Source organism: Sinocyclocheilus grahami, unplaced genomic scaffold (genome assembly GCF_001515645.1).
Source record: "Sinocyclocheilus grahami isolate Dianchi unplaced genomic scaffold, SAMN03320097.WGS_v1.1 scaffold402.1, whole genome shotgun sequence".
NCBI classification, from domain to species: Eukaryota; Metazoa; Chordata; class Actinopteri; order Cypriniformes; family Cyprinidae; genus Sinocyclocheilus; species Sinocyclocheilus grahami.
The window spans coordinates 254,225-270,983 of record NW_015505581.1 but is presented as its reverse complement, the minus strand read 5'-3'; the positions used below and the strand labels follow the sequence as shown (position 1 = coordinate 270,983).

At 36.7% G+C, this 16,759-nt stretch overlaps 2 protein-coding genes across 2 annotated transcripts in view; one reads left to right on the top strand and one right to left on the bottom strand.

Moving 5' to 3' along the window:
• Positions 1 to 6,036, top strand: part of LOC107550601 (fibronectin type III domain-containing protein 3B-like) — a 158,551-nt gene extending 152,515 nt beyond the window's left edge. The window contains exon 26 of the mRNA XM_016231915.1: positions 3,921 to 6,036. Coding sequence (XP_016087401.1) covers positions 3,921 to 4,232 — 312 coding nt within the window. The 3' untranslated portion in view covers positions 4,233 to 6,036. The remainder of the gene's footprint in view (positions 1 to 3,920) is intronic.
• A 4,149-nt stretch (positions 6,037 to 10,185) lies between these two features.
• LOC107550603 (growth hormone secretagogue receptor type 1-like) lies at positions 10,186 to 12,341 on the bottom strand. The gene is made up of 2 exons (XM_016231918.1): positions 11,564 to 12,341; positions 10,186 to 10,648 (listed from the first exon to the last, which is right to left on the bottom strand). Exons 1-2 carry the CDS (start codon positions 12,339 to 12,341, stop codon positions 10,344 to 10,346), a joined length of 1,083 nt encoding a protein of 360 aa, XP_016087404.1. The 3' UTR covers positions 10,186 to 10,343.
• Between the last annotated feature and the right edge of the window lie 4,418 nt (positions 12,342 to 16,759).

The following is a 16,759-nucleotide window of genomic DNA, read 5'->3' as shown; positions in this document are numbered from 1 at the left end:
CAAATATGTTGGTGGATTTTGATGTGAGAAGACAAAAGAGGAAGGACTTTTTCACTGAAGGAATCATGCTCACCAATAGAGCGTGATGCTAAATTTCTCCGATTGCCTCCGGCTAAAGCACAAGTCCTCTATACATAATATTGCTTCTTTTAGTGAAAAGGTTGTTTTCTGAATTTAGGACGCAAACAGTCCAAAAACAACTCTAAACAAATATGTTGGTGGATTTTTGATGTGAGAAGACAAAAGAGGAAGGACTTTTTCACTGAAGGAATCATGCTCACCAATAGAGCGTGATGCTAAATTTCTCCAAATCTGTTCCCATGAAGAAACAAATTAATCTACAGTATATTTTGGTTGGCCTGAGGGTGAGTAAATTATCAGCAAATTTTGGGTAATTTGTGATTATTACTTTTTTTTCATTTTAACTTACATTTTTATGAATATATCCACACCTGTATGTAGAACAGAAAATGCATGAAGTTTCTTGCAAGTCTTTGCAGTGCATTGTTATTCAAGGAAAGGGAAAAGATCGAGATGTCATCCGCACAGACTAAGTCTGAGATAGAAGCAGGATGATGGGTCTGTGTCCTCTGCCTGAGACGATTAGTATTCTGCAAATGATGTTGATGCCACTGCTGATGGCTTAATAGAGACCAACACCCAGCTCATCTATCATAATTCATTCAATGGAAGGAAGCAACAGCATTCATTTAAAAATGTCCTTTGATCTATTTCAGGTTATTTTACATTCATGGTTGTTGTGATTTGGAGAAATTCCAGTTATACAGGAAAACAGCGTACAGTTCTACTCATAGGTTTAACCTGATGAAACAACTGAGCATAACAGATATATTTATACATATTCTGTAATAACTTTACACAAAAATGTCCTAAATATTCTGAAATTTACATACCATTGTCCTTAACATTGTGACCTGGCTTTTTAAGAATCAGTGACTTGGTTTGTCTCAGAGAGAGGATTATTGTCATTCACTGCACAAGTGACATTATTGCACACATTTTTGTCAGTTCGGTTACAAATGTGCCGTCATTTTTTGCATTTAATGGCCACATTAGTACATCAGCCTGTGAATCATAAATCCACTGGCTGGTTGTGAAGGCCGCAAAGTCTCTCTAGGGATCTGTCCAGAGCAAGCCAAAACAGATTCTTTCCTCCACAGGGATATTTTTCTGTTAGGGGCACGACTGCTGCTGCTCTGATGTCTAATGTAGCGGGCATGGTTCCTGTTACTGTGTTAATGTGTTCCTTGTCCTGTGAGCTGTTAAAATGGATGTGAGAAGTGACGAGTGTGTTGTTTGCATGTAAAGAGAAGCAAGGGTTTAATGGCAGCAGATGCCATCTTCTGTTTGCTCTGATTCTAGGGTGTCTTTGTGAACTCGTAACTCCATTTTGCCATCTTATTCCACTATAGAAACATGTAAAAGTAAAAGCACAAATCATCTGCATCTCAGATCGTTTTCACCCAGATACTGCATGTTAAACGTTCATTAATGAATGAAAATTGTTTATGTAAGCAGATGCAGACATCAAACATCGTTTAATATTCAGGTTAGTTGCAATTTTGGAGTAATTGTATTTATGGTTAATTCTACAAAACCATTTTTTTTTCTAAATTCAACACTTTTTCCTCTATAAATTAAAAATAAAACACAAAACACTTAAATCAACTGTTCTAAATGCTGCAAGTGAATTTAGGAGTCACTGCATTATAATGTACAGGATGAAAAATGACTATTCAGTTTGAGATATGCTGGATTAACAGTTTTATTCATTTTAATAATAATTGCAATTTTAATCTATTACATTTGATTAATGTTATATTAATAGATAACGGTAATTGTAAAATAAATGTACACATACAGGAAATGAGCATGAATAATTAAACCGTATTCAGTATATCCAGTATTGTATTGAAAACACAGAAGCTAAGTGATACAAATAGTGAAGCCTTCCTATGCTGTTATATGAAATGTTATCATTCATGGACCGGAATAAACTGTTGTGATTTATTTAATTTTTTATTTTTGTTCTATTAGAGTCAGCTTGTTTGAAGTTGTATTTTGTCTGCTTATAAGTAATTGCTGTCTCAGTTTTACATGCTCTTCTGAACTCAAGTGGCATGTTTCATTCCTCTCTGCAAATGGAAAAATGAAATAGTAGCTGTCAAAAAGGGGTTGCCAGAAACAACTTGCATTAAGTTGATCTTTTTTAATGCATTATACTGCTGAAAGGGACAGTTTCCAAATGTATTTGCTTAGTGTTTTTTCTTTGGACACAAAAAGTAGCCTGAGTCTGGTGTGCACTGTAAGCGGAATTTCTTCTTTTCCACACTCAAATCAAATGTTTAGTCCTCTCTGGACCTTTTGTACAGGCAATAGGTATTTGGAGGGGAAAGAAAAATTCTCAGTGCAACTTTTCTAAACCGATCGTGCCGTGGCACTTTATCCATGCATATGGAGTAAACAATGAAGGTCTTAATGTTTAACTCCTGGCTTCGCTGTGCTATTAGAGCTGCATGGTGATATGAAGCTCAGGCACGTTTTGGCTTAGAGTCATTTTTCTCCGTTTCATTTGTGTCAACAAAAGAAAAGTGTGCATGATCTTAGCCTGGAATAAGGGAGGTTACAAATTGTGGGAGGCTTTTCATTGAAATTGAACAGCTGTTGTTTGGCAGTCAAAAAGCAGCCACATGTGAAAAGCCCCATCCATAGGAAGTGCTCTGTGTTATATCGATTAGAAGGGACTTTTCTTCCCACACACAACCTATTCTGCATTATAATTAAACTTCCATGATGTTTGTTGAACGTTTCTTGTTAGTAACAACAAATCATGCATGTAATGTAATTAGGTTTGTTTTCCTGCTGAAAAACATATTTTCTGTTCCGTTTTCTTTTTCCTACCATTTGTCAGCACTGCAGGACATGAAAGCTCTGGCTTACATTAGGAATGCACCCTACTGACCACTCTCTGTGATATTGAGATATAGCAAGACAGTAAATAATCCATCCAAAGCCTTCCCTATGCTCTACTTTAATAAATTATGTCCTTATCCTAATATACTTTTTTTGAACTATACTTTAATCTGGTAGATTGAATTGCATTTGAAAGCAATGAAAGCAATTACATTTATTTGTATTATATCCTAATAGTAGTTATAATAGTAGTAATTATACTATTAACAATCATATTTATTATCATTAAATGCAAAATTTTGTTAATTAATTAAAATAATATTTACTAATATTTTTTACAATTGCATTTGTTTATTATTAGTATTATTATTATTATTGGTGTTAATAACATTAATAATTATTTGTTGTTGTACTGTATATATTATATTAATAGTAATCATCATTATTAAACAATAAGCAGTGCTATTTTAGTTATTGAGATACTATTATTATATTATTACTAATATACTACTATTATATATATATATATATATATATATATATATATATATATATATATATATATATATATATATATTGAATCAGTTTTTATTTTTATATTTTTTATTTATTTTACTTTATTTTATAGTTAAAGTTTTTGTAATTTTGCTGTGTGTTTGTTCATTTTTATTACTTTATATCTATGTAGTTTCTTGGGGATAAACTGACTTTTTATATTTGATTTCATTTAACATTTATTCAAGTAACAGCTTTTTTTTCATTTTTTACATTTAGTTTGTTTTAATTTTAGTTAAGTATAATAACCCTGATAACGAGCTTCTCATTTCTGCTTTTAAACCACAGAAACAGTGGCCTTCATAGTTTACATCATTTGAAAATGTTGAAATTATAACTGAAATAATTTTCTGCGGTCATCAACATACTGCCATTGTAGAATGTTTTACTTCGTTTGAGAATGTAAAGCTGTATTTTTTTCTCTCTTTTAGTTATATAAGGGAGAAGACACAACCTTCCAGATATCTGGCCTGCAGAACAACACAGACTATCGCTTCCGTGTGTACGTGTGTCGCCGGTGTCTGGACAGCACGCAGGAGCTGTGCGGCCCACTCAGCCCATCCTCGCTCTTCACCCTGCGGCGTACGGAGCTCGCACTACCCGGAGAGCTCAACTCCGCCGAGACCCTGAAGCCCAGCGGCATGTTCGCCACAGACGAACGCTTCGCGGCGGTCTTAGTCGGGGCTTTCGCGGCCCTGTCTTTCCTCATCGCTTTTGTGGTGGAATACTTCTTCATGAAGTGAAGATCGAAAGGAACTCAGAAACAGCAGCCAGCCAAGGAAAAAAACGTTTCGAGAAACACGAACACTTAAAGTATACATCCGACGCGATGTACTGTAGGCTGAGTAGGTTATGCAGGCTCTCTTCTTGTCTTTCATCCTCTTTTCTCTCACTCTCTGATGCCTTCCAGCCTGCGTGTGCATCGCTCACTCTTTTACAGCGTGTGGATTTTGCTCTGAACTCCTGGGGGAAGCAAAACCACATCATCAAGCCTTACGAAGAGTTGCGCGACGGCCTGTTTTTGCATGCTTCGTTTTTTGTATCCCTTTAAGTGTAACGTTACGTATATGTTGGGAGAAAAATATATTGGTATTTTCTCCGCATTCATGGCCTTACATTGTTTATCCAAGTGTGCTCCACAGCATTTGTTTCACAGCCATATATACGAGTTGTTGGAATAGCTTTATCATGATGTAATACCCACAATCGGTGCCGTTTTTTTGATACATAATCACGTGATGTTCACAGTTTGTACGTCACAGTACGCATCACCACCATCCTTCTCAGAAACATGAAATACTGTTACCGTAGTAAGGCTATTGTAAAGCCCCCTGCATTTAAGCTGCCAAAGCAAGTTGTAATCCAAGTGTGGTTTAAGTGATGCTGCTATTGTGTGTTTATTTTTCCTACGAACGGAATCAGTTATGTAATATATAGAAATAGAAATAGAAATCTATAAGATTCTATAGAGCTATTGTAATATAAGTAACAATGAGTTTGAAGTAGATCTCTCTTTTAGAGTGTGTCAGTTCACAATCTATGGTGCTTGATCTGTGGTCAGTAGTGGTGGCGGACGAGGGTGAGGGAAGTTAGACGTGCCACGCGTTCGGTAACAACGCCCTTTGCCACCACACACCCTCTTTCTCTGGCCATCTAGTCCTGAGGTGCAGTGACACAGGGCTACTTCCTCGCCTTCCTGCCCCCCGAATGACTTTGGCTTGACTAACGTCGCCCTCTCAGACTGACTTTTGGCTCTGTGTGGTGTCTGTAGATCCAGGGACCAGCTGATGGCTGGAGTTACAATAGCCAGTGCGTAGCTGTGAAACTGAAATAGCCTGTTTCGTCACTCTGTGAATGGCGTTGGTCCTCGGGACTTCGCCCGTCGTGTTAACGCGTTGAATGTTTCATCATCTTTGAACCCGTGAAAGCCAGTTGGACATTTCTAAGGTGCTTTATCAAGGTTATTGTCAAAAGCAGCAGTGGATTCCTCCACTTGTTGCGCAATGCCAAAACAGCCTGATGTGCTTGCAGTGCATCTTTAGCCAAGTAAAAGGTACAAACCAGCAGTTCCCATCGATCCAAAGAGTTTCTCCCACCTTACACTTGCAGAAAAGTTAGGGGGTGTCTAAAAAGGAGAACTACATGGGGAAGGGTTTCTTCCCCTTTACTGACAGCCTGTATTGTACCTCAGGGACATGGACTTTTCAGAGGTGAAGAAGTAGATACTATGTTTCTGAGGGGGTGCTGCGAAAACACTAAACGTTGCCGAATGATTCTGTTGTATCTGCCTCTTCCTCTGCAGTTTTAAATGCATTTATTTGATCTGTTTTCTCACCTAAGCTGTGCCTTGCTCCAGTTGTTCGTAAGCAAAATAGTTTACTAGCTCAGAATACCTTTGCCAAAGTTAATGGGAAAGTAAGGTATCATTCTTTAGGGTTATTTATACTATCTATTGCATACAGTACTTTAAATGGCAATTAAAGTGCAATCTTCATTTATTTATTTTTCAAGAAATTAAAAGATGTAGTTATTTATTATTCTCTCTCTCTCTCTCTCTCTCTCTCTCTCTCTCTCTCTCTCTTTCTCATAGCATGTTTTTTTTAAATTTTTTATGTATGGCAGATTAACGATTAACGATTAAGAGGCCAGCATTCCTTTCATTCATAATTCTGGTTATGTTTATGTCTTTCATTAATTGGGAACATGTAGCATGTACCATGCTGAAACATTTCTATATAACCAAATGCCTGCTCGTCTCCTATCAGAACTCCAGCTAGTTGTCTTTTCATAGAGAACTGTAGCAAATGTTTAATCTGTTTTATTTTTTATTTGTGTGCGTGTAATGGGACATACAGTACGTAGCTACATTTGGCATTGCTAAAAAGAGTGTTATGACGCTTATGTTAACTTACTCTTTGCCAAAGTGGAGGCTTGTCCACTATTATGTTGCTGTTTGTTGTTATTTAAAGGGTTACTTGAGAAATCCTTTGTGACACTAGAATATCATTTCTTGAAAAGGAACAACATACTTTTAAGTTAAACTTCATCTGTGACGACACTTTTTTTTTTAGTAGTGAAAATTGTGCCCTTTATTTGAGTAATCTTTCTGAGATGAAATCGTACATGCCGGTTCACACGGAAAGGAAAGCAAAACAAAACTGTTTTTAAGGCAAGTGACATTTCTTGTTTTCTTTTTATTTTCCAGACACGTCATAGCGCAATAGGGAATTTATTCCAGTATTTTTGCTAAGGAATTATATATAGAGATTTATAGATATATAGTATGACAACTAACAGAAACTAAGCACTTTTAAAGCAAAATATTAATCTTTATTAGATTTATCTTGATAAAACTGTATTTCCTAGTCATTGTTGCTATTGCTTTCAAATCGAGAGTATCATGCAGTTAGAAATGTCTGGCCCACACATGTTTAGTGAAAAGTCTGGAAGTCCATTGGCGTCCTTTTAATGTTAGTGAATTATTATTATTATTATTATTTTTTTTTTTTGCCCATTGTATAAGTAGTGTTTAGTCCTAACCGGCAATCCAATTTTTATTTGTTTTCTTTAAGTATGTTTTGTTTGTTTCCATATTGGTCCTTGTAAAATTTCAAAAGAACACAACTTTTTTTGTGGCCCAAGTACAATTTTGTATTTTTATATTGTATTTTTTTTCCTCTCTGTTTTTTTTGTGCTCCGCTTTAAATATGAAAAATGAATTTGAACATGATGTTTGGAGATCGATCAGCTCTCAGTCATCCCAGAGAAATGTATAGAACCATAAGTGTATTCAACTATTTCCCAAAAAAGTGTATTTTTACCTCACTGTTTAAAAAAAAAAAAAATTTGAAAAAAAAGAAAAGGAAAAATATACAAAACATTCCAGGCTTGTCATGATCTACCATTTTTAAAGTCATAATTTTTTTTCTCGTATTGTAAATGTTAGACAATTTCATATGCATATATATAAAAGAAACTGCCATATCAATGTTAATGTATAGATTTTTGCAAATACTACCCTATGTATGGTAAGACTTAACTGTATCTGTAGCGTGTATGTAATATATTTATACCCAATAAATGTTTTAATTTTTTCTGACAGATTGTATTTTGTACTGGAGATACAAATCTTTCATAAATAAGTTATAGTTTATGATTGAAGTCACTCACTGGTTCTTGTCTGTTGCATGCCATGATGAATATGAAAGCCCTTGCAGTGAGTACAAATACTGATCATCTAGCTCAATATTTTACATGGCTAATTTCAGATTATGTCCTCATTCTCAAAAACCCACCAAGTAGGAATTATTGAAAGGCTGTCCTACAATAGTGCCGAGATGTCTGACGTAGAAAGATGTTGTTCATCGAAGCTGCTATTCCAATTTCATCCACCAGCAAAAGTGCTTCATATGAACCTGTTGAAGCAGATACTCATTCATACAGAAAGGCTAACAAGCCAGTGTAAAGTGGAATGATGAATAGCTTTATAATGAATAATAAATCATAAATACTGAAAAGCAGAGCACTTATTTTATGGCATGACCAGTAATGCTACATTTGTGTTTCCAAAGCAGTTGCAGCTGACAAATAGACAGTGAAAAGAAAAGACTGTTTTGTATGTGCAACTGATGTCAGTCTGTGACTATCTTACCAAGTGAGTTATGTTTGTGGAAATTGACTGCAATCACTAATTAAAATCGGACTTTTATTAGCCTGTACTTTTAATGCAAGAGTCTTTTAATTGAAGTCGATCATTAAAAACCGATTGTCCAGCCATGGTGCGCATTTATTTGAAACTGACCTGTAATTGACACTTTGAAGAGTGTTTACACTCCCCCTCTCCATCACTCCATCAGGGCTGTGGTGTTTTCTTTTTTATATATTTTATGGTGAGGGAAGGCAGGAGTGGCAAGTGTGAATGGACAATATCATTTTGCAGCATCGCCTTCTGCCTCGTAAGGAGATCTGACTTGATTTATGAAACTGTTCTCCTCTTTAATTCTCTTTCTCTCCAGTCTGGAGGCCCTGACCTTCGTTTGACATCAATAAAACACCAACAGTCAGACTTTGCACATGGACACAGGGCAGAAGAAAGCTGGATTTGTAACAAGATTTGATGAAACCAAAACTCCACTGGTCCTGATGAAGAATGCGAGCATCTCAAATGAACATCACATTACTTTTCACTTATTATTTAAAGCCCATTATAGTTTCTGTAAATGACCACATAGTCCTAGATTTAATTATTATTCCAGCTGTCTGTCCATCTGTTGGTAATATGGATAGATTTCAGTCTTACAGGACAACCATAAAAAAATAGAAGAAATAGATAAGAACTACTATATATACAGTATATATACATAATTTTTTTAATAATATGGATAGATTCTTTCCAACCCCAAACCTTTGAACTGTACAGGTGCATCTCAATAAATTAGAATGTCGTGGAAAAGTTCATTTATTTCAGTAATTCAACTCGAATTGTGAAACTCGTGTATTAAATAAATTCAGTGCACACAGACTGAAGTAGTTTAAGTCTTTGGTTCTTTTAATTGTGATGATTTTGGCTCACATTTAACAAAAACCCACCAATTCACTATCTCAACAAATTAGAATACTTCATAAGACCAATAAAAAAAAACATTTTTAGTGAATTGTTGGCCTTCTGGAAAGTATGTTCATTTACTGTACATGTACTCAATACTTGGTAGGGGCTCATTTTGCATGAATTACTGCATCAATGCGACGTGGCATGGTATATATATATATATATATATAAATAAATATATATATATATAAATATTTCATACTGTCATTATTCTTATTCTTAAACTAAAATGATTTTCAGAGTTGTAAATAAAAGATTACTGGAGTGTTTTACAAAAAATACTATTTTAGTACTATTTTACTGCTCGTTTAATTCACTGTTACTTGAAGTTTCTTTGTAATTGTGAAATTTACTAGCAATTTTTGAGGTAAGATTTCTACACTAATTGTTTTAGCGTACCATCAAAACCAACATTCACAAAAGAAAACCTCCAACACAACAGATATCCAATGGAACATGGGTATATTTACATAGTTTACAATATACAAATATTAAAGTTTCTATACTGTACATCATTTAGAACACAAGACACATGCAGTTTCTACAACATATACTACTGGATGTAAGAGGGCTTGTTAACGTACAAATATACTGTCACAACATTTATTGCAGTGGTTTTAAATGAAACTCTTCTGTATAACTGGGTAAGTCAGTACCAATAGTTTATACATTTAGCACATGAAACACTGAGAACAAAAAAAAGCAAGCTTTTACTTAAACGCACTAATGCAATTTTGACTTTTATGTTTCTTTGTTTTTAATTAACTTTCCTCAAAAGTTTTGAATTCTGTGTATTGCTTCAGGTCTGGAGCAGAGCCTTATAAACACACACAAAGAAAGTGACAACACTTGCTAAGAGAGCATGACAAGCATTCAGGCACAATGCAAATGAACGGCATCACCTCTGCAATCCCTGTCATCGGGTGCAAAAGCTTGCTGTATCTACAGTGATAAATTTGTCTTCCAGATACATTTAGATTTAAGGCAACTGAAGTCCTCTCCCTTTTTATCTCTTTATTTACAAGCTAATTTTTATAAAACATCAAGGCATCTAATGAAATGTTGAGCTTGGATGGACGAATGGCTGTTAAAGAACTGAAACTTTCCAAATTACTCCCTGATCTGTCAGAATATGTATGAGATATGGATGTGGATGTTTAGTCTAATTAGGGAACTATCATCTTACAACACAGTGGCAGCAGTAGATGAGGTCTGAAATGGCTGTTAATGGTAAAGACAGTCACAGTCACAGGCTGGCAGTGGATTCCGTCCAGCACGGGGAACTCTCTCCTTTGACCACTGATGTGCTTCTTCGTGGGGTATGACGCAGTCCGAAAAGTTTGCAAGCTGCCATCCTGTACTTCTTGGACATGATGTTGTACAGAATAGGGTTGATTGCTGCACTCAGGTAAAAGAGTATAAAGGAGATGAGATTACAGTACTGGCTGATGATGGACATGACAGGAGAGCCCATCTCTGTGGATTTGGAGATCAGGTAACGTCCAACATGAAAGGGAAGCCAGCAGAGCACGAAGGCAAACACCACCACAGCTGTTAGAGAGAGGGAATGAAAGTAACTGAATGGTGAAATAGCCGTTTCCTCACCTTGTTGCAGAAAGCAAATATTATTAGCAAGAAAAAAACATTATTAGTCATGCACAAATACCACATTAATAAACATCAAAAGAGACTCTTTAACACGCGTGTGAACAGAAAGCTCACATTTTTTTCCTGTGATTATAAGCATTTTCTTAACATTAAATTTTGTCAATTTAAAGTGAATTTTATTTTAAAGAATGTTTAAGTAATAAAAATATAGATTTTAGTGGACATATTTTATAAAGAAGGTTTGTGTCAACTGTTACAACTCTCCCTTATTAAAATGATGTACATTTTCATTAATAATAATAATAATAATAAAAACATTACAGCACCCTTTCAGAACACAAAAGGATGTGTCCTTTTTATCACTTATCTTAGTTTGTTCTTAAAGTACAATTATAATTATTCACACCTGCTCCCTTGATTTTGTATAATGAACTACTTCACAAAAAACTGGATATATCAGTATTCTATTCTCCTTCCAATAAACACACTGTAGTGTCATGATCTGGAGTGCACACACAAACACACACACACACACACACATATATATATATAGCTTGATATTTCAAATGGTCACTTAAAGAGATCCCGTAGAAAGTTTCAATTCTTATGTTAAATTATATTAAAAATAACGTTTTAAATAACCCATTTTTACTTAAATAAAATAATTTAATTTAGTTGTTACCACATTAGGTACTTTTTTAGCTTCCCTACCAAAACAATTTTAGTGTATGCAGGACTGTACTGCTGTTTTGTGCCAAGCGCATCCCGTGCGTAATGGGTGCGCTTGTGCGTAAAGTGCGCACATGATAAACAACTTAATCGCGGTTACCTGATACTGTGGTGAAACCGGGCACTTACCCAGCATTTTCACTGTCTGTCTATTGTTTTTATCACGACTCGAAGCGTTTTCCCCAATCGTCTCCCTCTTTCTCTTCCAGAGCTTTCGCCCGATGAGACCATACAGAACAGTTAAGCAGAACACGGGCAAGAAGAAAAAGATGCTGGAGACCCAAACCATAATGGTTAAGAGCCCAGACCTAATGGCATATTCCGTCGCTTTGCATTCGTTAGTATCCCACGAGTTTGTCCCATTTTCATGCTCAACCCCGACGAGCACAAATACAGGTCCTGCGCTAAAGAAGGATACTATCCAGAGGACCAAAATAACCCCGCGCACGCGACCCTTGGTCACGAATACCTTTGCCCTAAGAGGAAAACAAATAGCAAAGTATCTCTCCACACTGAGAGCAGTGATGTTCAGAATGGTCGAGTACGTGCAACACTCGCTCACAAACTGAAAGAGTTTACAAAGTATGTTGCCGAAATTCCAAGGTCGGTACCTCCAGATTCTGTACAAGTCCAAAGGCATGCAGAGAAAAATGAGTAAATCCGAAAAGGCCATGCTGGACAGGTACAAGTTAGTGGTGGTTCGCATGTCCTTGTATTTTGTCACCACCAAAATGGTCATGAGATTCCCCGTTACACCTACAAAGAAGAAGAGCACGCAGGTGACGGTGACCCCGGTTAGCACTGGAATGGGGAAAATGTTGACCGGGTGCTCGAATCCCCAGTATGTCGCGTTAGCATCCCAACTGCAGTTGAAGGAACAGTTGGACCGGTTCGTCCAGGTAGGCATGCTGAGAGATCATGGAGCGTCTAGATTCTCCTGTGAGAGAGCGCTCGGGGAGGACAGTCTCCCCTCCGACTCCCCATCGTGCTGCGCGCAGGGCTGCCCAACATTTATCATTTAACGTATACAGCATGTACCGCAGGATGCGAATTGTGGTCGTTTTGGAGGGTCTGACCTTCCTAATACGGCGTGAAGCCCCCTAAAAGTCGTCAAAATGATAATATATCTTCAAAGTAGGCCTATGTTCTTTTCTATATACACACTATATGTTTCAAAAGCGTTTTCTAACAACTTTTCAGAAACCACAAAAGAAGTCGCGTCCGCCTGTGAAAGTAACCATGGCAACACTAATCCGCTCTCTGCATTCGGTATTGCGCGTGAAAACGACAAAACTAGCATTGTTTAATCTAGGGTTACATATAACACATATACTCACACAAATGTTATTGTTTTAAAAGTCTTTATGATACTTGACGGCTATCTTTGACTGGGAATTGCCGACAGAAATTCCTTTAAAAAGTCGACTCCTCTGAAGGTCATCCAGTATTTCGCACCCTGCTGTAGCCTACTCTACAGATTTGTAGTTGTCAAATAAATGTCCTCATGACACATCCTCCATACCCATCCGTTCCACATCTAAAAATGGTTCCAGCTGATAGGAAAACTCCACATTGGACAGAAAATCGTTAGTCTTGAAGTTATTTAAGGCTTCTTTGGTCTAGGAAGAAAGATAAGTGTACAAGGTGAGAGATGAAATCACCTCGCGGAGTAATGCGCGATGCCTGTCAGCTGCGAAGGCTGACTCTTTCATTAATGATGCCTTTGATTCATCATTGAGCAAGTGGATGCGAAATGTGGGTAGAGCGTGTCGTAAGAGGTAGGAAAACGTCATTTAAAAGACAAAAGTAGGGAACGTAATGAAGATGGATACTTGTTGAACACTGCCATCGTGGGGTGACAGGATAGAATGCAGTCTAACACATTCTTGTTAAAAAAAAACATTTCTAATAGACGGCAGACCAAAACATCAATCTTGACGAAAATATATTTCTCTGGAATAGGGGATTATCATAAAAATGAAAAAGACGTGAAGTACGCTTTAGAGACAGAGAGAGCGAGAGAGAGAGAGAGAGAGAGAGAGAGAGAGATGATCTGGTTCTGCTGTCTCCAACAGAAGAGGGTCTACAGCAGAGCCTAGACATCCTGCACAAGTTCTGTCAGACCTGGGCCCTGACGATTAATCCTAACAAAACTAAAGTACTAACATTCCAGAAAAGACCCAGAGTTCAGGGAAAGAGACATAACTTCACCCTTGGTGTGACCAAAATTGAAAATGTCACAAACTACACATACCTCGGGCTGAAGATAAATGCCACTGGCAAGCTAAATTTGGCTGTGAATGAACTGAAAGAGAAAGCAAGAAGGGCTTTTTATGCCATCAAAAAATCTATCCAAATTGAAATACCAATTAGAATCTGGCTCAAAATATTCCAATCAGTCATAGAACCTATTGCACCTATCAGCTGGAACCATTTTTAGATGTGGAACGGATGGGTATGGAGGATGTGTCATGAGGACATTTATTTGACAACTACAAATCTGTAGAGTAGGCTACAGCAGGGTGCGAAATACTGGATGACCTTCAGAGGAGTCGACTTTTTAAAGGAATTTCTGTCGGCAATTCCCAGTCAAAGATAGCCGTCAAGTATCATAAAGACTTTTAAAACAATAACATTTGTGTGAGTATATGTGTTATTGTTTTAAAAGTCTTTATGATACTTGACGGCTATCTTTGACTGGGAATTGCCGACAGAAATTCCTTTAAAAAGTCGACTCCTCTGAAGGTCATCCAGTATTTCGCACCCTGCTGTAGCCTACTCTACAGATTTGTAGTTGTCAAATAAATGTCCTCATGACACATCCTCCATACCCATCCGTTCCACATCTAAAAATGGTTCCAGCTGATAGGAAAACTCCACATTGGACAGAAAATCGTTAGTCTTGAAGTTAATTAAGGCTTCTTTGGTCTAGGAAGAAAGATAAGTGTACAAGGTGAGAGATGAAATCACCTCGCGGAGTAATGCGCGATGCCTGTCAGCTGCGAAGGCTGACTCTTTCATTAATGATGCCTTTGATTCATCATTGAGCAAGTGGATGCGAAATGTGGGTAGAGCGTGTCGTAAGAGGTAGGAAAACGTCATTTAAAAGACAAAAGTAGGGAACGTAATGAAGATGGATACTTGTTGAACACTGCCATCGTGGGGTGACAGGATAGAATGCAGTCTAACACATTCTTGTTAAAAAAAAACATTTCTAATAGACGGCAGACCAAAACATCAATCTTGACGAAAATATATTTCTCTGGAATAGGGGATTATCATAAAAATGAAAAAGACGTGAAGTACGCTTTAGAGACAGAGAGAGCGAGAGAGAGAGAGAGAGAGAGAGAGAGAGAGATGATCTGGTTCTGCTGTCTCCAACAGAAGAGGGTCTACAGCAGAGCCTAGACATCCTGCACAAGTTCTGTCAGACCTGGGCCCTGACGATTAACCCTAACAAAACTAAAGTACTAACATTCCAGAAAAGACCCAGAGTTCAGGGAGAGAGACATAACTTCACCCTTGGTGTGACCAAAATTGAAAATGCCACAAACTACACGTACCTCGGGCTGAAGATAAATGCCACTGGCAAGCTAAATTTGGCTGTGAATGAACTGAAAGAGAAAGCAAGAAGGGCTTTTTATGCCATCAAAAAATCTATCCAAATTGAAATACCAATTAGAATCTGGCTCAAAATATTCCAATCAGTCATAGAACCTATTGCATTATATGGCAGTGAAGTGTGGGGTCCTCTCCTAAATCACCAAATCGGACAAAAATCCGATTGAAGCCCTGCATGCTGAGTTCTGTAAGAGTATTCTCAGAGTACAGAGGAGCACACCGAACAACGCATGCAGGGCAGAATTAGGCCAATACCCTCTACTAATGCGCATTGAGAAAAGAGCCATCAAATTTTGGAAACACCTAAAAATGAGTGACCCCAACTCTTACCATTTTAAAACCCTTAAAAACCATGAAGTGAACCCTGAAAAAAGTCCCCTGATTCAGATGGTCCTGAAGCTGCAAAAACAGACTAACAACATCCAGCATCAGGACTCTGAAAATATTCATCCACAAAATTCGGCCCAACCAAATTATAAATAGACCAGAGGTCCCACGTCAGACAAGGCAGAAAATTGAAAATATAAATGATTTATAGTGCTCAGAGGTCTATCTTCTCCTCTGTCTTTGTTGTTGGCCACAAAGCATCAGATACGCTGGGATGTCCTTTAGTGTGGCGTCTTGCTCTTCTTCTTCAGTGATTAATCCATTTAGACACAGTGGAATGAAACTCTCCTCACCATGGAAAATAGATGGATTTTTGGAGAGGAAGGGCTTCAGGAAAGTGCTTGCAGTTTGTTTGAAGAGCAGAATAAACTGCTCCAAGGGTAAACTATGGCCCTGACTGCTGAGCAGCCTGGAGATAAGTTGGTTTGACATTTCCACCTCTAAGTCTTATGTTGCTTGTCATTTTAGCATCGTCAGTCGTCAGAGCTTTTGCATGAGAGCTTATAAACAGTACTTTACACAGCTTTTACTGTAATAATACTGATTGCCTAACATGTATAATAATATATATTAATATATTATATATTTAAATAAGTATATATATACAGTATATATATATATATATATATATATATATATATATATATAATTATCTGTATTATAAATAAAAAATGAATACTTTTAAAGTGACAGGAAAAATGTAAAGAAATGTATAATGTCACAAAAGATTACTATTTAAAAAAAATTTTGTTTTGAACTTTCTATTCATCAAAGAATTCTGGAAAAAAATGTTCCATGGTTTCCACAAAATTATTAAGCAGCACAACTGTTTTCAACATGAATTAATAATAAAAATAAATATTTTTTGAGCGTCAAATCAGCATATTAGAATGATTTATGAAGGATCTGGACTGGAGTAATAGCTGCAAAAAATTTAGCTTTGACATCACAGGAATAAATTACATTTTAAAATATATAAAAACAGATAACAGTTATTTTAAATTGTAATATTATTGTAACTGTATTTTGATTTTAAAAAACATTTAAAAAATCTTACAGACCTCGAAATGTTGAATGGAAGTGTGTCTGTGTGTGTGTGTGTGTGTGTGTGTGTGTGTGTGTGTGTGTGTGTGTGTGTGTGTGTGTGTGTATGTATAAATATATCCATCCATTTTCCAGACTGTTTGAATTTGTGTTTTGGCAAGCCTGAGCACAGTGCAGATGTTGAGATCTCTTCTGGAACTCTAGAAGAGACATATAGATTACTGTATATTATCAGAAGACAAATCTAAGCAAGATATTTAAACAAAATTCTCC